This window comes from Acomys russatus, chromosome 19 (genome assembly GCF_903995435.1).
Source record: "Acomys russatus chromosome 19, mAcoRus1.1, whole genome shotgun sequence".
Taxonomy (NCBI): Eukaryota; Metazoa; Chordata; class Mammalia; order Rodentia; family Muridae; genus Acomys; species Acomys russatus.
The window spans coordinates 51,732,798-51,760,281 of NC_067155.1; the positions used below are offsets into that span (position 1 = coordinate 51,732,798).

The 27,484-nt window shown below is 49.5% G+C and overlaps 1 protein-coding gene across 1 annotated transcript in view; it reads right to left on the bottom strand.

The window, feature by feature from the left end:
- Window positions 1–26,265, bottom strand: part of Dnah10 (dynein axonemal heavy chain 10) — a 121,154-nt gene extending 94,889 nt beyond the window's left edge. The window contains 13 exon segments of the mRNA XM_051161444.1: window positions 124–300; window positions 828–998; window positions 1,548–1,742; window positions 7,912–8,110; window positions 9,734–9,924; window positions 14,067–14,297; window positions 16,365–16,522; window positions 19,297–19,519; window positions 20,542–20,657; window positions 21,776–21,884; window positions 22,687–22,790; window positions 24,335–24,418; window positions 26,034–26,265. Coding sequence (XP_051017401.1) covers window positions 124–300; window positions 828–998; window positions 1,548–1,742; window positions 7,912–8,110; window positions 9,734–9,924; window positions 14,067–14,297; window positions 16,365–16,522; window positions 19,297–19,519; window positions 20,542–20,657; window positions 21,776–21,884; window positions 22,687–22,790; window positions 24,335–24,418; window positions 26,034–26,247 — 2,172 coding nt within the window. The 5' untranslated portion in view covers window positions 26,248–26,265.
- Window positions 26,266–27,484: the final 1,219 nt, after the last annotated feature.

Sequence of the window (27,484 nt, forward strand, 5' to 3'; positions counted from 1 at the left end):
GCTGAGCGCTGAGAGAGAATGGCAAGAAGAAACCATAGATACGAAGGCTCAGGAAATGGTGCCTGCAAGCACGGCCATGCCACTGGCCAGCCAAGGCGGCAGCCAGCAGAGGCGGTGACATACCTCCTGGCCCCGTTCGCTGTCCAGAAGTTCCTCAACCTCCTGGAACCTGAGGATGGTGTGTTTGATCCTGTAGAAGAGGGAGCGCTCCCAGCATATGGCGCCTGCCACAGGAGGGTGGTTCTTGTACAGAGGCGGGCTGTCCAGGTTCTGCACAAAGATCTTATTAACAATGTCGATCTGGAAAGCAAGTTGGGTGCCCTTGTCAGCCAGGTAAGATCTAAGTGGAGAGCTGGGCGGTGGTGGCTCTCCACTTTAATCCCAGCACTCGGGAGGCAGAGGCAGGTGGATCGCTATGAGTTCAAGGCCAGCCTGGTCTACAAAGCGAGTCCAGGACAGCCAAGGCTACACAGAGAGACCTTGTCTCAGAAAAAAAAAAAAAAAAAAAAAAAAAAAAAAAAAAGACCTAAGTTGAGAACCTTGGGCTTGCTGAGGCCCTGGGGTCCATCCCCAGCACTGGTGGGAAATGGGGGGGGGGGGCATGTCAAGAAATTTTAAATAAGATGGGAAAACAGTCTTTATTGTTGGCCAATAAACCAACACATACCCTGTATATACATATTTGATTGAATTATTTGAAATCCATTCATCTGTTTTAGAGGTGACCACCGGCAGATGTGCATTTTAAAAAGGAGTATGTCTCTGGGCTGGGCTGGGCTGGAGCCACGCATTCACTGGCCGGGGGCAGCCGAGGGTTTCCCAGTTACCTCCTTGCAGTACTGTGCCAGGATGTCATTAAATTTCATCATCATTTGCTTGTTGATGGCTTCCCGGGAGCGAATGTGCTTAAACTTTAACAGCATGTCGAAGGCCGCTTCCGCTGACCGAAGCGTTTTGAAAGATTCGTCAATAAAATTTTTTGCTTCTTTCTCAATAACCTGCCAGAAGACGAGGAGGAGGAGGAAGAAGGGAGGGGAAGGAAAAGAAAAAGTTGAGAAAAGCAACAGCGGTCATGGTGTTGCAAGCAATCAGGGCGTGGGACTCAGGAGCTTGGGACAGGTCGCTGTCCAGTCTTGATGAAACTTGTCATCCAATCACAGGAACTTGCCTGGGCTTGGGGAACTGGCTCAGTTGGGAAAGTGTGTGTCGTGCAAGCCTGGGGAGCTGAGCTAGGACCCAGGACACATTAAAAAGCCTAGCTGGCCACACCTGCATCCCCGGCTCTGAGGGTTGGGGCAGAGACAGGAGCATCTGATGGGTTTCAGGCTCACGGAGGAAATCTGAGGCTGCACACAGGGAGAGAAAGCAATATGTGGGGCGTGGCAGAGCAGGACAGAAGCTCTCTTCCGGCCTCTGCCTGAGAGCACAGATGCGTGCAGCATGCACATGGGAGCGCGCTTGCATGCACACACACACATACACACAGATCTTTAAAAGGAGGGCAGTAAGCTTGATTAAACATAGGGGACGATGGCTCTTTCACTTGCCAGAACTTCAAGTTTGAAGTCCTCCATCACGTATTTCCAGTACGAGGAGGACTTGATGCTGAAGGGGTCAAAGTTCAAGCTTTCCATCGGGGTGACCAAGCTGTCAACTCTGCCAAGGACGTCGTCGATTCGCTTGGGGTCCCCCGTCACCGCCTTGAGCTCTGGACCAAATATGTTGTAAAATTCTTCCATAACCTGGTGGCAGGACAGAACGGGAAGGGGCAAGCATCCTTCAGTTTACTCTGAGCGTTCTAGCCAGAGACAGACAGCATCCCAAGAGTGCCAACACACAGCCTCCTCCCATGCACACAGGGGAAGACTCAGAGGCCCTGGGGCCTGGAGAGACAGCTCAGTGGTTAAGAGCACTGGAGGCTCTTACAGAGGTCCTGGGTTCAATTCCCAGCTACCCACACGACAGCTCACAACCCTCTGTATCTTTCTCACTCTGGATAAACATGACATCATAAAGAACAGCGGAGAGGCTGGGCGTGGTGGCGCACGCCTTTAATTCCAGCACTCGGGAGGCAGAGGCAGGTGGATCACTGCAAGTTCGAGTCCAGCCCGGTCTACAAAGTGAGTCCAGGACAGCCAAGGCTACACAGAGAAACCCTGTCTCAAACAAACAAACAGAACAGCAGAGAGAAGGTGAGTCAGAGTTCTTGGTAGCTTTATCAGGTTGAAGGGGAGGGGTATTGGTGAGGTGTGAGCTAAAAACAGCTCAACTTGGCCTGTGAATCTCCGTTATCCTGACGATGTTGCTGTGTGTACGGCTTCGTTTTAGTCTCATTGTGTAGCCCTGGACGGCCTGGAACTCACTAGGTAGACCAGGCTGGCCTCAAACTCACCAAGATCCACCTACTTCTGCCTCTTCAGTGTTAGGACTAAAGGTGTGCCCCACCACACCCATCAATTTTATATTTGGATTCCCTGCTGACTTTGCTCCACATAAAGATGCACTGGGGCTGGGGTGTGGCTCAGTTGATAGCGTGCTGACCTAGCATGCACGAAGCCCCAGGTTCCGATCCTTAGCACCACACGTACCAGCTGTGGCTGGGTATGCCTGTAATTCCAGCACATGGAAGGTGGAGGCAGGAGGATCAGAAATTCAAGATTTTTAATGACAAAGAGACTTTGAGGCTACCCTGGGCTACATGAGATGCTGTCCTAAAAAAAAAAAAAAAAAAAAAAGTACTATAAAATGTACAGAAAGAATTTAAAAGTTCCATGTTCTGCTCCCGTGTATTGCATCCTGACCGCAGTTTCCTTTTTCTCCCCTCCCCCAGGCTCTCCCTCGTCCCACCTCTCCCTCCCCTCAGAGAAGAGCAGGCCTCCAGGGGACATTGACCAAACATGGCCTAACAAGCTACAGGAAGACCGGACACACCCCATTACATCAAGGCTGGACAAGGCAACCCAGTAGGAGGAAAAGGGTCCCAAGAGAATGTCTGCATGGCTTACTAAGTGCAGTAAGTTCTATTGGGTACAGAGACAAGTGTAATCAAAGATGGAGAGGGACCTTTATGCCTGTGTCTCTCACGCTGTATGATTTCTCTCTCTCTCTCTCTCTTGTTTTATACAGGTTTTGAATTTCTTTAACTTTTATTGTGTGTACTGAATAGTACATATGTATTATTCTGATTATTTGCTCTAGTTTACTACCAACAAAAGTCCTGTTAATCACACACACACACACACAAAAAAAACCAAAAACAAAAAACCAAAAACAATGAGAGGCAGAGGGGCCAGGCTTGGTGGCGCACGCCTTTAATCCCAGCATTTGGGAGGCAGAGGCAGGCGGATGGCTGTTGAGTTTGAGGCTAGCCAGGTCTACAAAGTGAGTCCAGGACAGCCAAGGCCAACACAGAGAGACTCTGTCTCGAAAAGCCAAAAAATAACAAATTTTAAAAAATAAAAAAAAGAATCAGAGGCAGCCAGAATCTTCACCTTGGTTTTTTGTTTTTTGTTTTATTTTGAATCTTTCACTGAGCCTGGGACTCTAGGACTCAACAAGCCCGGTGGTCACTGAACCCCAGTGATCCAACACGCCCCCCTCCCCACACTAGGGTTACAGCAGGCTCCCAGCTCAGGCTGTGATGCTGGGGCTGAGGCTCTGAGCTCAGATCCTCACTTGCTATACCAGAGATTACTGACAGCAGGGGCCTGGCACCCCTGTCTTGTACCAGCCGCTGCAGGGATGTGGCTGGCCCTGGTTTCCCTCCATCTTGCTCGCTTTGTTTCCCCAGAGGTAGGTGTGAGCGCAGGCGCACTGTGGGCCCGCCATGGGAGCGCAAAGTGGATGAAAGGATGCAGTGTGTTAGCCACCCAGTCACACACTAAGCACATGTGTGTGTGCCTGTGTATGTGTGCACGTGTGTGCATGTGCATGTGCGTGCATGTGTGTGCGTGTGTTTGTCCGTGTCTGTGTCTGTGTCTTGTGTGTGGGTGGGTAGCAGGAAGAGAAGAAAGAGGCAAAGGGTGCTGAGGCCTGAGGGGACAGTGGGAAGAGGAGGGGAGGGAAAGGGGGAGTTTCAAAGCCAGGACAGGCAAGTACCCAGGACAAAGAGAGCCCAGGAGGTGGTCTGCCTGCAGAGGGAGGTCAGACACAAAGACAAGCTGCAAAGCCTGCTGGGAAGACGACTTAGTCACTAAGAAGAATGCCTACCCTTGGGGCTGAGGTACTGTAGAACCAGGGAGAGCCTGTCCAGAGCAGGAGCAGAGGCCAGATGTGTCCAACCCCGGAAATCTCTTCTAGAAAACAGCGGGAGTGGGACCACCCCCTCCCGTGCCCCAGGCCTGCATGTTGAACTCAGTCCTGTGCCCCTCACCTTTGCCCGCACCTGAAGAAGTCACGGTAGTTGCAGTCAGGTTAACTTCCTCTCTCCTTATAAGGTCATATCCAGCAAGCATCTGGAATTTCCCCTTACACCCATGAGGTACCCTCAGCATCGTGGCCTTGGCCAATGGTAAACACCCCCCCATAGCCCCTACTCACCCCCCCCCCCCCCCCGCTCATTAAACAAGCTGTTTCCCTGAAACCTGCCTCCCAAGAGTCTGTTCTCACTGAGCTCACTGCCACCCGCCTCGCTCTCCCTCTCAGACAGCCAGTTGCGATCAAGGGCAGTCACGCTGTTATGGGTAGGGGAGGAGAGTGGTCACAGTGGCGGGACTCTGATCATCAAGGTTGGTGGCTCACACTTGTAATCCCAGCACCGGGGAGGCGGAGACAGACAGGTCCCTGCAGGTCACTGGCCAGACAGCCTAGGTATACACACACTCATAAAAGTCCTGAGGTGCAGTGATACATTCTAGAATATATATGGTGACAATTTTTTGAAATTTTGGCTTCTTTAAAAAACACAGAAATAGAGCCGGTCGTGGTGGTGCACGCTTTTAAACCCAGCACTCGGAGAGGCAGGGGCAGGCGGGTCTATGAGAGTTCAAGGCCAGCCTGGTCTACAAAGTCCAGGACAGCCAAAGCTACAAGACCTGTCTCAAAACAAACCAACAACCCATAGAAATATGATATGTTTTCACTTTAATCCCAGGTCTCGGGTATGGGGCCGCGTCAGACTGTCTGCAGCAGCTGACTATGATTTGCCTTGTGCTCTAGCAGAGATGTGATCTTTGCCAGCTGCAGGCAGTTTCTGCAATTGTGTGGTGTTTGGAATTCTGGGGACTTTTCAGAGGGTATATAAGTGCTAGAGCCCCAAGAGGGGGTTGTTAGGTATTGTTGGGTGCTGTTGGACATGGTACCAGGGTTTGTTAAGCAGTTGTGTGCAAATATGAAACAAGACGAGGAGCTGGCACGGTGACATATGCCTGTAATCCCAGCACTCAGGAGGCAGAGGCAGGTGGATCGCTGTGAGTTCGAGGCCAGCCTGGTCTACAAAGTTGAGTCCAGGATAGCCAAGGATACACAGAGAAACCCTGTCTCAAACAAACAAACAAACAAACAAACAAAAACAAAAACAAAAAACCAAAAAAGAAAAGTAACAAGAAGAAATTAGATATCATGACAATAAAGATCAAATTTGACACCTCTAATCAGCAAGAAGCAGTCTAACAATAATGTCGCCCCTCTAATGATAATGTTGCCCCTCTAACGGTAATGTCACCTCTCTAACGGTAATGTCACCTCTCTAACGGTAATGTCGCCCCTTTCCCAACCCCTGGCTTTACTCAAGGATCTCTTTCCTTCGCTCTCTACCCTTTATTCTCTCTTATCTAGTGTGAGGGGGTTGAAATGGTGGACAAGGGTGGAAGAAAGAAGAATCTATAAAACAGCCAAAGACAGCCACACCTGTAATCTATATAACACCCAAAGACAGCCACACCTATAATCTATATAATACCCAAAGACAGCCACACCTATAATCTATATAACACCCAAAGACAGCCACACCTATAATCTATATAATACCCAAAGACAGCCACACCTATAATCTATATAATACCCAAAGACAGCCACACCTATAATCTATATAACACCCAAAGACAGCCACACCTATAATCTATATAATACCCAAAGACAGCCACACCTATAATCTATATAACACCCAAAGACAGCCACACCTGTAATCTATATAAACACCCAAAGACAGCCACACTAAATCTATATATACCCAAAGACAGCCACACCTATAATCTATATAACACCCAAAGACAGCCACACCGATAATCTATATAATACCCAAAGACAGCCACACCTATAAATCTAATAATACCCAAGACAGCCACCTGTAATCTATATAATACCCAAAGACAGCCACACCTATATCTATATAATACCCAAAGACAGCACACACCTATAATCTATATAACACCCAAAGACAGCCACACCTATAATCTATATAACACCCAAAGACAGCCACACCTATAATCTATATAACACCCAAAGACAGCCACACCTATAATCTATATAATACCCAAAGACAGCCACACCTATAATCTATATAACACCCAAAGACAGCCACACCTAATCTATATATACCCAAGACAGCCACACCTATAACTTATAATACCCAAAGACAGCCACACCATAATCTATATAACACCCAAAGACAGCCACACCTATAATCTATAATACCCAAAGACAGCCACACCTATAATCTATATAACACCCAAAGACAGCCACACCTGTAATCTATATAATACCCAAAGACAGCCACACCTATAATCTATAATACCCAAAGACAGCCACACCTATAATCTATATAACCCAAAGACAGCCACCTATAATCTATATAACACCCAAAGACAGCCACACCTATAATCTATATATACCCAAAGACAGCCACACCTATCTATATAACACCCAAAGACAGCCACACCTGTAATCTATATAATACCCAAAGACAGCCACACCTATAATCTATATAATACCCAAAGACAGCCACACCTATAATCTATATAACACCCAAAGACAGCCACACCTATAATCTATATAATACCCAAAGACAGCCACACCTATAATCTATATAACACCCAAAGACAGCCACCACCTATAATCTATATAACACCCAAGACAGCCACACCTATAATCTAATAATTACCCAAAGACAGCCACACCTATTAATCTATATAACACCCAAAGACAGCCACACCTATAATCTATATAATACCCAAAGACAGGCCACCCTATAATCTATATATACCCAAAGACAAGCCACACCTATAATCTATATAACACCCAAAGACAGCCACACCTATAATCTATATAATACCCAAAGACAGCCCAACCTATAATCTATATAACACCCAAAGACCAGCCACACCTGTAATCTATATAACACCCAAAGACAGCCACACCTATAATCTATATAATACCCAAGACAGACAACCTATAATCTATTTAACACCCAAAGACAGCCACACCTATAATCTATATAACACCCAAGACAAGCCACACCTATAATCTATATAATTACCCAAAGACAGCCCACACCTATAATCTATATAATACCCAAAGACAGCCACACCTATAATCTATATAATACCCAAAGACAGCCACACCTTAATCTATATAATACCCAAGACAGCCACACCTATAATCTATATAATACCCAAAGACAGCCACACCTATAATCTATATAACACCCAAAGACAGCCACACCTATAATCTATATAACACCCAAAGACAGCCACACCTATAATCTATATAATACCCAAAGACAGCCACACCTATAATCTATATAATACCCAAAGACAGCCACACCTATAATCTATATAATACCCAAAGACAGCCACACCTATACACTCTGCTCTCCTGGGCCCTTTCAGATCGCCACGGCATGCCCAGTGCAAAGGCCAGAATGCTTCCTTCCACCAGGCGACCCACAGGCACCTCAGAAGAAGTGGCTCCTACCTGCAGGATATCTGTGAGGTCCTGGCAGATGCCGGCCATGTAGTCTGTTCTCTCAAACAGCCGCTTCCGGTCAAATTCCCACCGCGCCTCCCGACCGGAAGCCTCGATCTTGGCTCTGATGTCGAAGTAGGCTTTCTTCCATAGCTTGAGGGTGTTCCTGGCATCCACGGTCTTATGCTGGGCATTCGCTCTGTTTTCCCTGTTAAGCAAAGGCGCGGCTGCCCACATCTGAGCCGTGCTCCCCTGGGGCGTTTGTTTCTGAGAGAACTCTCATCCTGGACCTCCCTGGAACCATGTCCTCCTCAGAGAACGCTTCCTCGTGAGCCACCGCAATGTATGTACAAAAACACAAAGGGGCCTCAAAGTGGTCCAGCTTGGCTAGTCCCCCAATAGCCACCCAACCTGGTTCCCTGGAAAGCACAGCTACGTGAGGAGGGGGGAGGGCAGCCTTGGTGCCTGTCTCGTGGCCACCGTGGTCATTGCAACCCTGAGCAGACCCTGCCTGGAGCTGAACTCACCCACGTGGACCATATGGAAAGTGAGGAAATGGCTGAGTATATTTGAGTGGCAATACAAGTGCTTAGCTTTATGACACCCTGGGTTTGCTCCTCCCACCATGCTCACACAAAACAGTTAAAAATTGCCACCTCCCTGGACATGTGACAGGCCCAGGACTTAGCATTCCCTGGCCCTCAGCCTCAGTCTCTCAAAGTATAACTAAGGAGCAAAGTCCCAGACCAAAACCACACGCGTGTGCAGCTGGAAACATTGCTCAGCCTATAAGGGTATGTGTTGTTCTGTCATGAGGACCAGAGTTCGAATCCCAGCACGCACTGCAGGCAGCTCACAGTGCATGTCACTAGAGCTCCAGGGGATCCGATGGCCTCTCCTGGCCTCTGCTGCAGGTACCTGCACACACATGTGCATCCACTTACATAGACGCACACCCAGACACATGCATAAAAGTAAAAATAGGTCATGCATGGTGACACAAACCTTTGAGGCCAGCACTTGGGAGGCAGAGGCAGATAGATCTACATAGCAGGTTCCAGGCCAGCCAGAGCTGCATAATGAGATCTGTCTTAACAATAAATAAAAAACTTAAGCATGGGGAAATCATACACACACCTAATTGTGTGTTACACAATATAATCACATATGGATTGTGTATTTTACTGTGTAAATACAATATGCATGCTATATTTGAACAATGGAACGTTACTTCATCGTGAAAAGGGAGGAAGTTCAGATTATATATGCATATCATCAGGGATAAATCTTGGAGAGATCAAGCTGAGTGTAACACTACCCAGAAAAGACTTTGTGTGGCATGATCTCCAGGCCTTGGGACTTGAAGAGGGAGGAGGTTTGAAGAGACTGCCTTCATTGGGAGATGACGAGGACGTTCCTTCTAAAATATATTCTAAAATGATGTGTCTATGTTTGTCTATACCCACATGAGCACAGTTCCCAAGAAGGCCAGAAAGTGGGCACCAGATCCCCAGGAGCTCTAGTTGCAGTCAGGAGGCTGTAAGCTGCCTGTGGGTGCGAGAAACGGAGCCCAGGCCCTCTGCCAGAATGGCAGATGCCCCATAGAGAATACTCTTCAGCCAACTGACATGATAGCTAGCCTCAAGAGTGTACCGCAAGCTTCTGAATCTCCATAATATTATTCTGAAGTGCTGGGGCCAAAAGCTAGGCCCTCAGTGCACTGGGCACCTGCTCTCCCAGCGAGTCCCGTCCCCAGCCCTGAACTGAGCACAGCCTGGCCAGAGCTGCTGGCCTCCCGGAAGGAGCCCCAGCTGGCCCTGCCGCCTCTCACTTGAACAGGGTGCGCAGGTTGATGACTCTGCACACGCGCTCGGCGATCTCCCAGGCGATGCGCTCCATGAGCGGGATCATCCGCTCGTCCTTGTTATAGTGTCTCGAGATGATCCACACCATGCGCAGGGCACTCATCATGGACGGGATGGTGTCCAGGACCACATGGAAGTTGGAGCCATGCGTGATGTTCTGCCGAAGCCACACAGAGGGGACAAAGGGGGACAGCGGAGGGGCTTAACCTCAAGGCCAGAAAACTAACTCTCTCTCTCTGTGTCTCCTCTCTCTCTCTCTCTCTCTCTCTCTCTCTCTCTCTCTCTCTCTCTCACACACACACACACACACACACACACACACACACACAAACACACACCAGTGTATATTATATTATATATGCCAAGGGTGGCACATTCTATCTTTCAAGCACACTTCTGTCAGGTCCACTTGCTCCTCTCCTTCTCTATCAAGAGGCGCCACCCCTCCCCCACCCCGTGGGTCTGTGCAGGTTGGTGCTACTTGACCAGCAGTAGATGAGGGTTAGTGTAGGGGCCCAGAGGCCCTTGTGCTCAGAGACAAGCTCTAGGGAAACCGGGAGTGTTAAACACACAGGGTTCCCTCTTCAAACAGATGTATCACCTGTGCCCCCCACAGAAGGCTGGGGTGGATGTGGTTCACAGCTGGCGACCTCTGTGCCCTCTGTAGGGCCAGGCCACTCTTGACTCCCCAGACTACTGTTTACCTCAGACCCTTCCTCCCAAGACCCTTTCTTAAGCGTTGTTTCTCACTCAATAGACCCCCATCTTTATGGAAGAGGTCATAAGTGTTTTTGAAAAGAGTTTCCGTGTGATCATGCCTTAAGCTTTGTGGTACACACAGGACTGGGTTTATTTATCACCAGGAAACTTTTTTCCAACATTGTACTGTGACTACATATGCCTAAAACAGAGCCATGCATAGCAGCACACACCTTTAATCCCAGAACTCAGGGAGGCAGAGGCAGGCGGATCTCTGTGAGTTCCAGGCCACCATGGACTACAAAGTGACTCCAGGACAACCAAGGCTACACAGAGAAGCACTGTCTCAAAAAACAGAAAACAAAAAAAGAAAAAGAAAAAGAAAAGAAAGAAAGAAAGAAAAAGATCACACACCTATTCACCAGTATAGTAGCTGTCCTAATTAACGTCAGTTATCAGCTTGACCCAGCCTGAGGTCAACTGAGGAAGCCTCAATTCAAGAAGCGCTTCAATCAGACTGACCTGTGGCAGCTGGGCGTGGTGGCGCACGCCTTTAATCCCAGCACTTGGGAGGCAGAGGCAGGCGGATTGCTGTGAGTTCGAGGCCAGCCTGGTCTACAAAGTGAGTCCAGGATGGCCAAAGCTACACAGAGAAACCCTGTCTCGAAAAACCAAAAAACAAAACAAAAAACAAAAAACAAAAACAACAACAACAAAAAAACCAAACTGACCTGTGGCCATGTCTGCGAGGAATTGTCTTAGGTGATCATTGATGTGGGAGGGCCCCGCCCCCCCGCCCCCCCACCCACTGTGGGTGGCCCCATCCCTACGCAGCTAGGCCTGCACAGCTAGGCCTGCACTACATAAGAAAGATAGCTGAAGGCCGGGCGTGGTGGCGCACGCCTTTAATCCCAGCACTCGGGAGGCAGAGGCAGGCGGATTGCTTTGAGTTCGAGGCCAGCCTGGTCTACAAAGTGAGTCCAGGATGGCCAAGGCTACACAGAGAAACCCTGTCTCGAAAGAAAGAAAGATAGCTGAGGGGCTGGAGAGATGGCACAAAGTTCAGAGCACTGGCTGCTCTCCAGAGGACCTGGGCTTGAATCCCAGCACCCATATGGCACCTCACAACCATCTGTATCTCTAGTCCCAGGGGATCTGATGCCATCTTCTGCCCTCTGCAAGGTACCAGGCATGCACATGGCACATAGATATATATGCAGGCAAAACATTCATACACATTTCTTTTTTTTTTTTTTTTTGGTTTTTTGAGACAGGGTTTTTCTGTGTAGCCTTGGCTGTCCTGAACTAACTTTGTAGATCAGGCTGGTCTCGAACTCACAGAGATCTGCCTGCCTCTGCCTCCCGAGTGCTAGGATTAAAGGCCTGTGCCACCACGCCCGACAAAAAAGGTTTTTAAAAATAAAGATTTAAAAGGAAGAAACCTAGATGACCCATCACAGCAACAGGAAGCAAATGTATATCTGATGTCCTCCAGTCTTTTAAATTAGCACCGCAACACCATAATAAAAGCAAGAGGTGAGGAAGTGCATCCTGCAGGCATCAGGTGGAGAGAGCCGTGCACTTCCTGCCAGCCAGGAAGCAGAGAAGCAGACACTGAGAGAAGCTCTGCAAGGTTAACAGGCCCCCTACTCCCAGATCCCATGGCCTACTTCCTCCAACGAGACCTCCACTTCCTGAAGGTTCCAGAACCTCACAGAACAGCAGTCCCATGAACCCATGGGAGACAGCTTCATTCGAACCATAAGACAGCATATGTTATGCTTAGGAAGACAGGCATGCAGAACATACTTAAAGATAATGAGAGATAAATATTTAGGGCCTGGAGAGATGGCTCAGTGATTACGAACATGTACCTCACTTCCAGAGGACCAGGTCACATGGCATGTGGCTCACAACTACCTGTAAGTCTAGCTCCAGGCCAGGGCCTCTGTTGGCGCCTGCATGCATGTGTGCACAGACTTACACATAATTATGAGTAATAAAAATTAAGAACATGGCAACAGCCAGGCAGTGATGGCGCACGCCTTTAATCTCAGCACTCAAGAGGCAGGGGCAAGCAGACTGCTATGAGTTCAAGGCCAGCCTGGTTCTACAGAGTAAGTTCCAGGACAGCCAGGGCTACACGGAGACATTCTGCCTCGAAAAACAAAAAGAAGGCGGGCGGGGGGGGGGGGGGGGGGAGAGGAAGGGGGAGGAAGGACAGGAGGAGGCAGTGGCATTAGGGCTGGTGAGATGCCACAATCGATCAGTGTTTGCCTTACAAGCACAAGGGCCTGAGTTCAAGACCCAGAACCTACAGAAGAAAGCCAGGTGTGGTGACACACGCTTGTGTTCCCGAACTAGGGAGGCGCAGACAGTGGAGTTCATGAGCCTCGTGCACCAGCCAGTCTAGCCCATGTGGTTCAGTTCCAGGCCAATGAGACACCATGTCTCAAAAGAACAAAGCAAGAGCTGCGGAGATTCCTTGGTGGTTAAGAGCACTGGCTGCTGTTCCAGAGGACTGGGGTTCAATTCCCAGCACCCACAGGGTGGCTCACAGCCATCTGTGATTCCTGTTCCCGGGGGATCCAATACCCTCTTCTGTCCTCCATGGGTACCACAAATGCATGTGGTGCACTGACATACACACAGGCAGAATACCCATAGGCATAGTTTATTTTAAAAGCTGGGTGTGGTGGGAGGCAGAGGCAGGTGGATCTCTGTGAATTCGAGGCCTGCCTGGTCTACAGAGTGAGCTCGAGGACAGCCGGGACTGTGCAAAGACACCCCATCACAAAAAAAAAAAAAAAAAAAGAAAGAAAGAAAGAAAGAAAAAAAAAAAAAGGAAAAGAGAAGAAAAAAAGAAAAAAGAAAAAAGGAAAAAGTGGAGAGAGATGGTGCTGAAGAACAGCTGGGGCCGCCCACTGTCCTCCACACATGCACACATACATGTGTGCCTAAACACAGAAGCATGCACATGCATACACGCAAATTCGTGGTGGAAAGATAAATATACATGTTTAATGACACCTCTAATTAATTAATTTAATTAATTTTGGGGGGGTTGTTTGGTTGGTTTCGGTTTTGGTTTTGAGACAGGGCTTCCCTATGTAGCCCTGGCTGTCCTGGGACTCACTATGTAGACCAGGCTGGCCTCAGACTCAGAGATCCGCTGCCTGCCTCTGCCTCCCGCTATACCTGGCTCTTGATGACAAGTTTTAAAATATTGAATTAAGCTAGGATAAAGCACACGCCTCCTCACGTGAGCAAAGGCTGGGGTCAATCTACAGTAGTTAAAAAAAAAAAAAAAAAAAGATCTTGAATTATTTAGTTTGGGTTTTTGCTTGTTTAAGACAACAACTATAATCCTAACTCTTAGGTGGCAGAGGCAGGTGGATCACTGTGAGTTTGAGACCAGCCTGGTCTACAGAGTAAGTTCCAGGACAGCCAAGGCTACACAGAGAAACCCTGTCTGGAAAAATCAAATAGAGCAAAAAAGTATTCCTCCACAACCCCAGCCCCTAAATGTAACTTTAAAATTGGCATCACACAGTGTCCCTCACAGACCTGGCTTCCCAGAGCGCAGCCCACCCTTCGTACCTTGAAGTGACGCTCCACGGTGGACAGGAAGCGGACGTTGTCCGAGGCCTCCATGTGGAGTTTGAACAGCTCCGTCAGAATAGGCTGCACATTGGCCATGAGCATCGATTCCGCTTCCTTGATCACATCCAAGACCTTCCTAACGAACGGAAGCTTCGTCTGCTCATAGAGGGCACTGAGAGTTGCATTCCTTTCTCGCCAGAACTCAATTTCAGCCAGGGGACCATTGCCCTGAGAGAGAGGTGAACACACAGACGGCACTCACAGTCCCCGTGGGTGGGCAACCGTGGCCGTTTCCACAGTGCCACCACTCTTCCCAATTGCTCCAGACAGGGCTAGTCAGCACAGGGCTTCCAAATGGATGTCTCATCTGGCATGGTCCAATCAGAGTGGACCCAGGACTCTACTGGGAATGCAGGACAAAGGCCCTGGTAGTGCCCACAGGCCAGAAACTATGTCGCTACAAAGGAGACTGCCTCAAGCCCAAGAAGAGTCCTATGTAAACTCCCTGGAGCAAGCACTATCTTCTGTCGTGTAAACCAAGGAATGTATGCTCTCTCTCCTGTGTGTGTGTGTGTGTGTGTGTGTGTGTGTGTGTGTGTGTGTGTGTATACACATGTGTGTTGTACATATGTATGTGTGCATGTGTGTACATGCATTGCATGTGTGTATATGCATGTATATGTATGTGTGCGCGTGTCTACGCATGAGTATGTGCACATGTGTTCTTGTGACAGTGTGTGCATGTGCACATGTGTTCTTGTGACAGTGTGTGCATGTGCACATGTGTTCTTGTGACAGTGTGTGCATGTGCACATGTGTTCTTGTGACAGTGTGTGTGCATGTGCACGTGTATATGCATGAGCATGTGCAATGTGTGCATACACTAGCACGTGTGTGCTTGTGAGAGAGACTGTGTGTGATCATGAGTGTATGCTGCATGTGTGTGTGTGTGTATACATGCACGTGTATACACATGAGCACGTGTGCATGTGTACTTGTAAGAGTGTGCGTATATGTGCACATGTATGTACGTGTGCATACACACGAGAGTATGTGTGCTTGTGAAACAGAATGTGTGTGATCATGTGTATGTTGCATGTGTGTATATTTATATGTGCACATGTATACATGTGAGCATGTGCTCATGAGTGTGTGTGTGCTTATGAGAGAGCATGTGCTTGTATTCATATACATGCTGCTCGTGTATACGCGTGTACACACGTATACACGTGAGCGTGTGCATTTGAGTGTGTATGTGCTTGTAAGAGAAAAAGTGTGTGCGCGCGTGTGTGTGCGTGTGTGTGCGTGCATGCACGCACGTATGCACACACACATAAACTAGAGTTCAGCCATGAGTGTCATCAGGCAGAAGCTATACACCTTGTTTTGGGTTTTCTTTGAGCTTTTTTTGAAACCAGGTCTTCCTATGCAGCCCTGCATGACCTGTGACTCACTATATAGATAGTGTCTTGGGCTCCTACTGCACCGATAAAACGCTATTGACCAAAATCAGCTTGAGGGAGAAAGGGTTTATGTCAGTTTACAGCTCCACAGCACAGTCCCTCATGGAGGGAAGTCGGGCAGGAGCCTGGAGGCGGGAACCGAAGCAGAGCATGGAGGAGTGCTGCTTCCCGGCTTGCTCCCCGTGGCTTGCGCAGTCTGCTTTCTCCCACAGCCCAGCGGTGGCCGCACCAGCCGCAGTGAGCTGAGCCCTCTCACATCAGTCATGAAAAGCACCCCAGGCCAATCTACTCGGGCAGTTTTCTCAGTTGAGGTTTTGTCTTCCAAAATGACTCTGGCTTGTGTCAAACTGACATAAAACTAGACATCACAACCTGGGTTGTCTCGAAGTCCCAGAGATCCATTTGCCTCTACTTCCCTAGCGCTGGGACTAAAGGCGTGTGCCACCAGGCCCCCATATGACTTGGTGCAATTCCCAGCACTCACATGGCAGCTCACAACTGTCTGTAACTCCTCTTCCAGGGGATCTGACACCCTCACACAGGCATGCATCCAGACAAAACACCAACGTACGTCAAAAAATAAATAAATAAAAAGATTTAAAAAGAGCTGTCTCAGTCATGGTGTTTCTTCACAGCAACAAAACAGTGACTAAACACAAGAAGCACCGTCACTCCACGCAGTGACCTAACGGGACCTTCACGAAGGCCTAACAGTGATGCTGTGGCCCCACCATCATTTAGGAGAGGGGACAACAGAAAGAAAAAGAGACCTGCTCACACAGAGCCCTCAGGTGGGTGTAGCCCGGGTCCCTGCAAGCCCCGCACAGAATACCTGGGGTGTCTTCTTCAGCTGGCTCTCCAGAGCCAATGAAATCTGGTTCAGCCAGTTGATCACGCACTGCTCCAAGGCCTCCACCATTTCATGATTGGCCGCCAGCTCCGACACTTCTCCCTCCACACTGATGCTAGGCATTTCCAACTTGATCTCACCTGGTGGAGGGTGGCTAGTTAGATCCTAGCTTAGGAGAAACCTGTAGCCTTCAAGTGCATCCCAGCTCTTCCCTCCTGGAACCACATCACGATCATTAATCATCATTAATAATCATCATCATCAATCAATCAGCATCAGCATCATCAGGTCGCTAGTCTGCCTCTGTCTCACTCTCTTTCACAGGAATGTGGTTAAAACCCTCTGATGATTGGGCTGGTGGTTAAGGCCCAGCAGCATGATGTCATTACTTAAGAAGTTCCTTGGTTGGCAACATAATGAGTTTTTACAATTTGAGCGTAAGACCAGAGCTCAGTTGGCTATTTAAGCCAGGTGGTGGTGGTGATGGTGGCGGCGGCGGCGGCGGCGGCGGTGCACGCCTTTAATCCCAGCACTTGGGAGGCAGAGGCAGGTGGGTCTCTGTGAGTTCGAGGCCAGCCTGGTCTACAAAGCAAGTCCAGGACAGTCAGGGCTGTTACACAGAGAAATCTTGTCTCAAAAAACAATAAACAAAAGACAAAAAAAAAAAACCACCCCCCAAAGAAAGAAAGAGAGAAAGAAAGAAAGAAGGAAAGAAAGCAGGCTCCTCAGGGGCTGAGAAGGTGTGGTTAAGAGCACTTTCTGCTCTTACAGAGGACCTCAGGTCCATTTCCAGCCTCCTTATTGATTGTCTCACAACCCTTGTAACTCAGCTCCAGAGAATCGGATGCCCTCTTCTGGCCTCCACTGGTATCTGCACTCATGTGCACATGCGCCACCACCAGAACAGGATGCTCTTAAAAAAAAAAAAAAAAAGCAGCCGGGACAAGATATCTCAGAACTAAACAGAGAAACCAGTAAGGACACGTCAGGCACATAAAACACTGGAACTAGGGGGACACCTCCATGGCTAAAGTGTTTGCCACACAAGCACACAAGAACTTGAGTTCAAATCCCCCAGGGCTCCTATACAAGCCAGGAACGATGGCTCATGTCTGTAATCCCAGAGTGAAAACAGGTGGATCCCTGGGACTCAATGAGTAGCCAGCCTCTGGCAAGTGAGAGACCTTAGCTCAAAAAAGAAAGCAAATGACACCTAAGTAACAACACCTGCACAGGCAGATGCACCCACCCCCACCCTGGTTTGGCAGGCTGCTAAGGACTCCTTGCCACAGGTTCCCTATCTGGGCTCCTAGACCTGAGCACCCAGGGTGACTCCACTCCCTCACACAACCAGCCTCTCTCCTCCTTGCTGTCTGCTCGCCAACTCTGTTTTCCGTTACCCTAGGCTCTGGGACTCAGGGAGGTGAGGGAGGTGGGGAGCAGGCAGGCACTGTGCATCCAAAGACTCAGTCAGTGAGTCTCCTGAACTCCACCGCAGGGGATGAATGCAGCTTTCAGCTGAGACCCAATGCTACCTCCTTTAGAAAGCCCTGCCCCACCCCCACCTCACCCCCATCCCATAATGGCCCTGCCCTCTTCTCTAGGCTAGGCCTCACGTTCGTTCGTTTTGAGCTCTACCTTCTGCCACAGCTGGGAGTTCTCGGGGCTACCTCATCACTACAGGGATGTCACCATTCGATTTCTTTTTTGTTTGTTTTGGTTTTCCAGACAAGGTTTCTCTGTGTAGCCTTGGCTGTCCTGGACTCGCTTTGTAGACCAAGCTGGCCTCGAACTCACAGCAATCCACCTGCCTCTGCCTCCCGAGTGCTGAGCACCATTCGATTTCTAAACCGTCCCATTTCCGGTGAGCATAGACACAAGAATTATTGGGCTGGGGGTGTGGCACAGTGGGTAGAGCTCTTGCCTAGCACATATAATGGTCAGCCCAGGGCTCAACCCCCAACACTGTATAAGTTGAGCACTGCGGCACATGACTGTAATCTCAGCACACAGGAAGTAGACGCAGGAGGGTGAGAAATTAAAAGTTACCCTCAGCTCTGTTACCCCTAAAAAAAAAAAAAAAAGGAAGGAAGGAAAGGGGTGCCTAGAGATGACTTAGTGGTGAAGAGCACTACCTGTTTTCCCAGAGGATGTGAGTTAGATTCCCAGCTGGATCCAAGGGATCCAGCGCCCTCTTCTGGCCTCTGCAGGTACTGAATGCAGACAAAATACCCAAACAAATAAAATAGTATGTTAAAAATATCACCAATTGGGGTTGGAGAGATGGCTCAGAGGTTAAGAGCACTGACTACTCTTCCAGAGGTCTTGAGTTCAATTTCCAGCAACCACAGGGTGGCTCACAACCATCTATAATGTGATCTAATGCCCTCTTCTGGCCTGCAGGTGTGTGTGCAGGCAGAGCACTGTATACATAATAAATAAAATAAATCTTTTTTTTTTTTAATCACAAATTGGCTGGGTGTGGTGGTGCATGTATTTAGTCCCAGCACTTGGGAGGCAGAGGCAGGCAGATCACTGTGAGTTCTGGGCTAGCCTGGTCTACAAAGCACATCCAGAACAATCAAGGCTAACACAGAGAGACCCTGTCTCCAAAACCAGCCCCTACCCACGACCAAAATAAATAAATAAATCACAAACTGCTAGGCAGTGATAGCCATGCCCTTAATCCCAGCAACTTGGGAGGCAGAGGCAGGTGGACATCTGAGTTCATCTACAGAATAAGCTCTAGGACAGGCAAGGCTAAATAGCAAAACACTGTCTCAAAACAAAAACAAAAAAATAAAAAAACCAGTGGGAAAAAAATCGCACACTAAGATGAGCAGAACGAATAGGTGTTCAGGACTTTTGTACTGCTTTCCCAGGATGAGTGAACGGGGAGGGGAGGGGCCAGAACCTTCCAGCTGCTGCATGGTCCTCTGGATGTTGTTCACAAACTTCTGAAGATTCATTAAGAACTCATCTCGTATTAGTTGGATGCTGTGGTACTCCATCGTCTCCCCGGCCATGCTGGGTAACTCTGGTGCCTCTGAAGGAAAAAACTCCTGGTTTTCTGCAGTTGATGCCCCCAGGCCTGACTCCGACTTGTGCTGGTTGAAAGACAGCGCCGGCATGAAAACCTGCCAATGCACGATTTCATTGGGTTAGATTGCCCAGCGTCTCCAGTTGCCTGTTAGGCTGACAGACGCACACATCGGTGCCAGGCGGATCTGTAATCCCAGCATTCAGGAGGCTGAGACAGGAGGATTGCAGTTCGAGGCAGCCTGGGGCAGAGATGAGAGGGAGTTTGATACAAGGAAAGTCACAGTGGGCTCCCCTGGTCTGCTGGTTACGTGACATGTGGCCAAAGCAATTCTGTTTGACTCTGAGGGTATTTTATAACAGACAGCCTGATTGACTTAAGCGGCCAGTGTCTCTGTTCTCAGAAGTCACAGGATGGAAAGGTGTCCCCCAGAGGCCCAGTGTGGCGGCACACAGCTGTGATCCCAGCATTTGAGAGGAAGGAGGCGGAGAACTACCCGTGAGCTCAATGCCAGCCTGGGCTACAAAGTGGATTCCAGGCCAGCCAGGGCTGTAGACAAACAGATGTTAAATAAAAGAGCTCACAGACAGCTAGTGACCTCCTGTCTCACATCTGTCACCAGGAACAAACTCCCTAGCTCTTCTTTGAAAGTAGCCACTGCCAGCCGGACATGGTGACGCATGCCTTTAATCCAAGCACTCGGGAGGCAGAGGCAGATAGATTGCTCTGAGTTCGAAGCCAGCTTGATCTACAAAGCGAGTCTAGGACAGCCAAGGCTACACAGGGAAATCCTGTCTCGAAAAACAAAAAACAAGGGCTGGAGAGATGGCTCAGAGGTTAAGAGCACTGACTGTTCATCCAGAGGTCCTGAGTTCAATTCCCAGGAACCATGTGGTGACTCCCAACCATCTATAATGTGATCCGATGCCCTCCTCTGGCCTGCCGGTGTATAAGCAGACAGAGCACTGTATATGTAAACATAAATAAATCTTTAAAAAAAAAAAAAGAACAGTTTAAAAACAAAAACAAAAAACAAAACAAAAAGTAGCCACTGCCCTGGAGATGCTGGGGGTGGGATGGGGGAAGGGGGGGGGGTGTCTGTGTAGGAGCCACGGCTACCTGGCAAAGGATGTCCCTCAGGGACTGGAGCACCTGAGAGTTTATGATGCCGTACTCCATGGTCTCTGGCATGAACTCCATCGCTTCCTTCATGTCGCTGGGTTCGGGGATTGCCTCTAAACAAAAACAGACCCCGGGCATTGAGATGATGGGTAGCGGAGACATTCCCAAAATGCTCTCCTTCCTCTCAGAGGCTCTGGTCTAAAAAAGTCAGATGACAAGACACACTAACCTGCATCTAAGCCAAGCCTGGGCAAATGGAGACTAAAATAGTCGGAGGGCGTCAGGCATGCATGTGGTGCACATAAACACACACGCACATAGAAGCTTTTAAAATAGATATTTTGTTTGTTTGTTTGAGACAGGGTTTCTCTGTGTAGCCTTGACTGTTCTGGACTCACTTTGTAGACCAGGCTGGCATCAAACTCACAGAGATCTGCTTGCTTCTGCCTCCCAAGTGCTGGGATTAAAGACATGCACCACCATGCCCGGCTTATAAATAAAATTCTTATAACACACATACAGCTCATCTTCAGGGCTGGAGAGATGGCTTAGTAGTCAAAGCACTTGTCACACAAGCGTGAGAACCAGATTTGGAATCCCTGGAAACCCATGTAAATTCCAGGTGTGTGTGGCAGCACACGACAATTCCAGCCGCCGGAGGCAGAGAAAGGTGATGTCCCCAGAACAAGGTGGCTACTGAGATGACCCATATCAATCCACTCTGAGTTTGATTAAAACACTCTGCAAACTGGGCATTGTGGCGCATGCCTTTAATCCCAGCACTCCAGAGGCAGAGGCAGGTGGATCTCTGTGAGTTCAAGGCCAGCCTGGTCTACAAAGCGAGTCCAGGACAGCCAAGGCTACACAGAGAGACAATGTCTTGGGGGTGGGGGTGAGGTAAGGGGGTTGGGACTACATGGGTGATGGTGGCACACTCCTATAATCCCAGCACTGGGAGGCAGATCTCTGAGTTCAAGGCCAGCCTAGTCTACACAGGGAGTCCAGGATAGCCAAGGCTACACAGAGAAACCCTGTCTTCGAGAAAAAAAAAAGTGCTGAAGAATAAGTCCTGATGACAACCTTGCTGACACATGCTTGTGTACTCCTACCTGCCTCATCCCATCCCCACCCCAACACACACACACACACCCCTGCCACCATCACATGTACATGTGCACAAGCACGTATGTGAGCGCACATACACACACACACACACACAGTGTGAAGGTACCTTTTGAGCTTCTGAGGAAGAACACCACATTCTGTTCCAGCATCTCCTCGGGGACGGGGGTGCAGCACACGTGCAGGTCCAGCCTGTTGACGATATGCTTTACAAGCTTCTGAAAAGACAAGCCACCATCGGGCCGGCAGGTAAGCGCTCAGTAGAGCCTGCAGCTCTCCAATGAAGCATCTCATTCCTCAGGAGGAAACACTAACTCACCTCCAGACAGCTGACCCTGGCCCTGCATCTTCTACCATCCAGACAGCTCAGTGACAATCAGATTAACTGACCCGGGAAAGGTTGACGGGGAGCTGGGAGGGGCAGCCAACTGGAAGAAACCCGCTGCCTCTGGCTATAGTTGGTTGGTTTGGTGTTTTGGGGACTTTGGTGGGAATCATGCTTATGTCTTTGTGTGTGTATACTTATTTCTTTTTAAAAGATTTCTCTGTATTTTTATTTTATTATATTTTTGGTTTTTCGAGACAGGGTTTCTCTGTGTAGCCTTGACTGTCCTGTACTCGCTTTGTAGACCAGGCTGGCCTCAAACTCACAGCGATCTGCCTGCCTTTGCCTCCCAAGTGCTGGGATTAAAGGCCTGCACCACCACGCCCAGCTCCAGGTTTAGGGTTTTTAAAGATGTATGTATTTTATATGTGTTCTGCCTGCCTGTCTGCCTGCATGTCTGTATACCGAGTGTGTGCCACTATATATGGCCCCTCCTTTCTCTGTAAGCCAGAACTCCTGGGACAGCTTTTCTGGTCTCTCTGAGTCCCTCGGCTAGTCAACAAATCTAAGGGTGTTCTGGGAAATCTCCACAGCAGGATTCTGGAATGCCCGCTTGCATGCTTTGTGCCCATGGCCCTGTCTTACGAGTGGCCCCCTGAGGCACTCTGCCAACGTGCACGGAGGGCGGGGCGCACCTTGCCATGTGATTTGTCCAAGGTCTCCTCTTTCTCTAGATCGTCATCCTCCACACCGAAGAGGGAGGCGGTCATGGAGCTGTCTCTCAGCTTCGAAACATTGGCTGCAAAACGCAATCCACTGTGTGAGTGGAGAAGGCCAGGCACAAGGGTGCCCCACCATCCTGAAGCCTTAGGGTGACAGTTCCTGTCCTCCACTGGCTCCTGACCTAGCACATGCTCTGCAATGGATGCAGGGTGCAGCCATCACAGCAGGCCACACATGGGAAATCCTTCAGTGTGACTCCCAGGTATACGTACGTGTTGGCTCTGGTGCCCAGCACGTGATCTCTCTGACATGATTTTTAACATTACAAGAGATTTATGAATAAGAGTCACAAGGCTAAAGGTGTGACTCAGCAGTAGACCCCTGGGCCCCATCTCCAACTCAGCAAAACAAATAGCCAGGTGCGATGGCACACACCTGTCGCCCAGCACTTCAGAAGTGGATACAGGAAGATCTGGAGTACAAGGTCATCTTTGGCTACCTAGAGTTCAAGGCTGGGCTATATGAGATCTTGTCTCAAAAAAAATATGGAGAGCATCTGAAAAGATGACTCAGAGGTTATGAGAACTTGCTGTTCTTCTAGGGGACCTGGCTTTGGTTTCCAGCGCCCACATGGCAGCTCACAACCATCTGTAGCTCTGGATGCAAAGGTTCTGATGCCCTCTTTGGGCCTCTGTGGGTACTGCATGCACAAGGTACACATAGTACATACAGGCACACGCTCAAACACATTAAACTAAATATCTTTTTAAAAAGTAAAAACCAAGAAGAAATCAACATACTTCTGGTCTATCAGATCCACTGGCAACCAGGGAGGGTTGGAATGTTCTAGAGCTTGAAGGCTAACACTGAGTTTTATGTATTGGGTTGTTTTTTTATTTTCCTTTGTTTTTTTTTTTAAGACAGTCTCAAATAGCCCGGGTTGACCCCAAACTCACTCTTGAGACCCTATCTTTAAAAAAAAGAAGAAAGGTTGAGAGGTGGTGGTGGTGCACACCTTTGATCCCAGCGCTGCTTGCAGAGGCAGGCAGATCTCTGAGTTCAAGGCCAGCCTGGTTTACAGAGCGAGTTCTAGGAAATCCGGGGCCACACAAAGAAACCCTGTCTCAAAAAAATACAAAAGAAGAAGAAAGAAGAAGAGGAGGAGGAAGAAGAGGAAGAGGATGCTTTTTGTTCCTGAATTTAACTGACACAGCTACACACACACACACACACACACACACACACACACACACACACACACACACCCTGCCTCAGGCTTTGCCTAGCTAAGAGAAGTGACAGTGTAAGAGTCCAGACACTTAGGGGAGAGACCACATGACAGCGAAGGAGAGGTGGGACTGCTGGGCCCAGAGGCCAAGAGTGCCAGCACCAGCAGCTGCTGAGCAGGCAAGGTAGGACCCTCCCTAGAGCTTCCAGAGGGCATAAGGCCCTGGGGGACACTGTGAGTGTGGCCCTTGGACCTCTGGACCTGTGAAAGGAGATACTGCTATTGTTTTCTGCAGTCCTAATAAGGCTATGTGGCCCTTGGGGGCATACCCACCTCCAACTCCACCCCAGACTCCCCATGCAGACGTGGCCTGAGTTCCTCCAGACACCCACCTGTGACCTTATCAACATCCTCTGCTTTTTGAGATTCAGTCTCCTCTTCCTCACCCTCCTCTTCAGGGACCAAAGGGGCATCTTCTTTTTGGAACCATAATGGAGAGAGAGAGAGAGAGAGAGAGAGAGAGAGAGAGAGAGAAAGAGAGAGAGAGAGAGAGAAAGAGCATTTATCCCCATATGAGATGGTTGAACCTTTGCTTTAAAGAGAACCAGAGGGTAGGGACAGACCCCTCAGAGGACTCAGAAATGTCGCTGCAAAACATCATGGTGCTGGGGCCAGCAAGGAAGACTTGTGCCAACTCAGACAAAGGTGAAGGGTGCATTGTAGTACAGTTACCATCAGCCTGGAAGAGATACAAGCAAGAGGAGAGGATGCAAGAGACTGGGTACACCGTGCCGTGGTATGTTTTGCAGCACTGGGCGCAGCCTGGAAACTGACCCAGTGAGACCAATGTGGTGGCGTAGGTCCATAATCCGGGGGACTCCGGAGGCAAGAGAAGGATCAGGAGTTCAAGACTAGCTGCCACTAATAACAAGTTGAAAGCCAGTCTGATTTGTCTCAGAGACAACACAGGGGACAGTTGCCTGCTACTAGCCAGAGTCCCTGGAGACTGCAAGAAGTTAGGGTCTTGGTGCAGGTTTCTGCTTTGCTTTGTTGTTGTTGTTTTTCTTTTCTTTTCTTTCTTTCTTTTTTTTTTTTAATGTATATAGAATCCTCTGAGCCTATCCTGGAATCTGTGCCTTCTGTTTGGTTGTAATGAATGTGCCTAACCCAGAGACCCGGGATAATGTGTTCAGTCTCAAAGTTTCACCTGGGGAAGAAAAATGAAGGCCAGGAAGGTTAGACTCTGGAGACTCCGAAGCAGGAGGATTGAGTTTGAGGTTACTTTGGCTTGTTTGTTTGTTTGGTTGGTTGGTTGGTTTGGTTTTTCGAGACAGGGTTTCTCTGTGTACCCTTGGCTGTCCTGGACTCGCTTTGTAGACCAGGCTGGCCTAGAACTCAGAGATCTGCTTGCCTCTGCCTCCTGAGTGCTGGGATTAAAGGCATTTGCCACCATGCCTGGCTCTTTTTTTTTTTTTTTTTAATGTTGTGGGGTGGGTTGTTTGGTTGGTTGGTTGGTTTTGGTTTTTCTTGAGGGTACTTTGTGCTACACGGTGAACTTCAGGCCAGCCTAGGCTATGAGACCCTGTCTCACAATATAATAAATAATGAAAACAAAAATAAATGAGAGCAGAACTTAGTGTGTCGTAATGCTGTATCTGTTCCTCTCTGTCCTTCCTCTCCCCTTTTCTCCTCGCTCACTTGCTTGCTATGGCGTTCAGGTGACCGACAATCTTGCTATGGTCCTCAGGTGATCCTGCCTCTGTCTCCAGAGTGCCAGGAGAGGCAGCACTTCGGCCTGCTGCCTCTTTTCGGGGCGGGGGCGGGGGGGGGGGGGGGACTAGGCATGGAAGGCGGAGCTCTCCTGAGCCCGCAGACTCCAGCCTTGGGGAAGAATCTTTAGGATGAAGACTCCTGGGCCGTCTTGGTGTCTCGGAAGGTGCGTGCGCAGCCCTGTACTGTTGAGGGTTTGTGAGCAAGGATGGCAGCGCCCCTCAGAGGACAGATGAGAACAGAAGCCCCGACCCCCAGACTCGTCGTAGGGCTAAATGCCAGCAGGGAGCTGGCTGTAGGGTGGCCTCTGCTCTTGCTCACCTATCTCCACCTCCACCTCCTCTGCCACCAGGACACGGTAGAAGAACACGGCGGCGGCGGAGTCCTCGTCGCTCGAGTGGTTGAGAAAATGCAGGATGAGGTCCTCCGCCTCACTGTCGTCGCGGTTCAACAGATCCTCGAACAGTTTGGGGTTGCTGAGGTCGAAGGCGGTGTACAGGCGGTCGCGCATCCACAGGACCCGCAGGTCGTCCATGGCGCTGGGCGGACCGAGCGGGGAAGCCTGGCGGCGTCCGTGGCAACGGCACCCCTGACAACGGGCACCGGGGCAACGGCGCCGGCGCGGGGCAGAGGGCCCTGGTTTTGCAGGTAGGAAAGCTGCAAAGCTGAGGTGCAAGGGAGTTGGCAGCTTGAGGGGAGACAAGGGCAAGGGTCTGAGGTAGAGCCAGGCAGGACTAGAAGCAATGGTCAGCTTCTCTAAGTAACGGACACAAACTTACACTGAGCTGGGAAAGAGGAATCTCAACCAGGGCATTACCTTCTTCAGATTGCTGAATGATGGAGGGCCCAGCCCACTTCAGATGGTGCTGTCCCTAGTCAGGTGGGCGTGGGCTGAGAGCTGAGCAAGCCGTGGGGAACAACCCAGCAGTGTTCCTCCAGGGTCTCTGCTAACCTAGGATTAAATGAACCCTTTCCAACAGACAATCCAGGGCAGGCAAGCAGGGCTGGCTCGGCCACCAGGCACTGTGAGAACACCTGCTGGTCCTAGGAAGGGAATGGAGAACACCTGGCTGGACCTTAGGACGGGATTGGCTCTTTCTGGCATAGGGGGCTAAGGAGCAGGATCACAAGAAAACAACACACTGGCATCTCAAAAATATAGATTTATTTGTCACTAGCAAAAGGAAGTTGAATGGTGACAGGCAGGTCAGTCCCTCCATGCATCTGTGCCATGCAGCCCTGCCTGGCTCCCCGAGTTTCCGCCCCAGGTCTCAGCTCCAGAACCCAGTCTTGTTAAATCATCCTGAGGAGTGGCATTTCCTGGGGATTTCTTGAGGTGCCGGTGGCGGTGGCGGGAAGAGCATTACTCCAAACTGCCGTCTCCTGGCCAGCAACCCAGATTTAAGCCCCCAACAGAGAAAGGTGCACCTGGAGCTGCTTTCGTGTTTTTATTTTCCGAAATGAGTCCAACTCTAAAATCACAGCATGATTCCCCAGCCCTGTAAGTTACCAATGGCTAGTCTGCGCCTTGTTACAGTACTGCAGATGGAGGCCTGGCCTGGATGTCACTCTACCCACTCCTGGCCATGCCCAGCACTGCACACCTACAGTGCCAGCTCAGACTGGGCGAGAGGATTGCAAGGCCAAGGACTCCATGGGTGGCAGTAAATACAGACCCATTCCAGAACTGAGGCCAGGGGAGGAGTTGAGGGAAAAGGAGTCTGTCCCAGGTCCCATGGTGGAGGGAGAGCCCAAGAGCTCAAAGCCCTTTT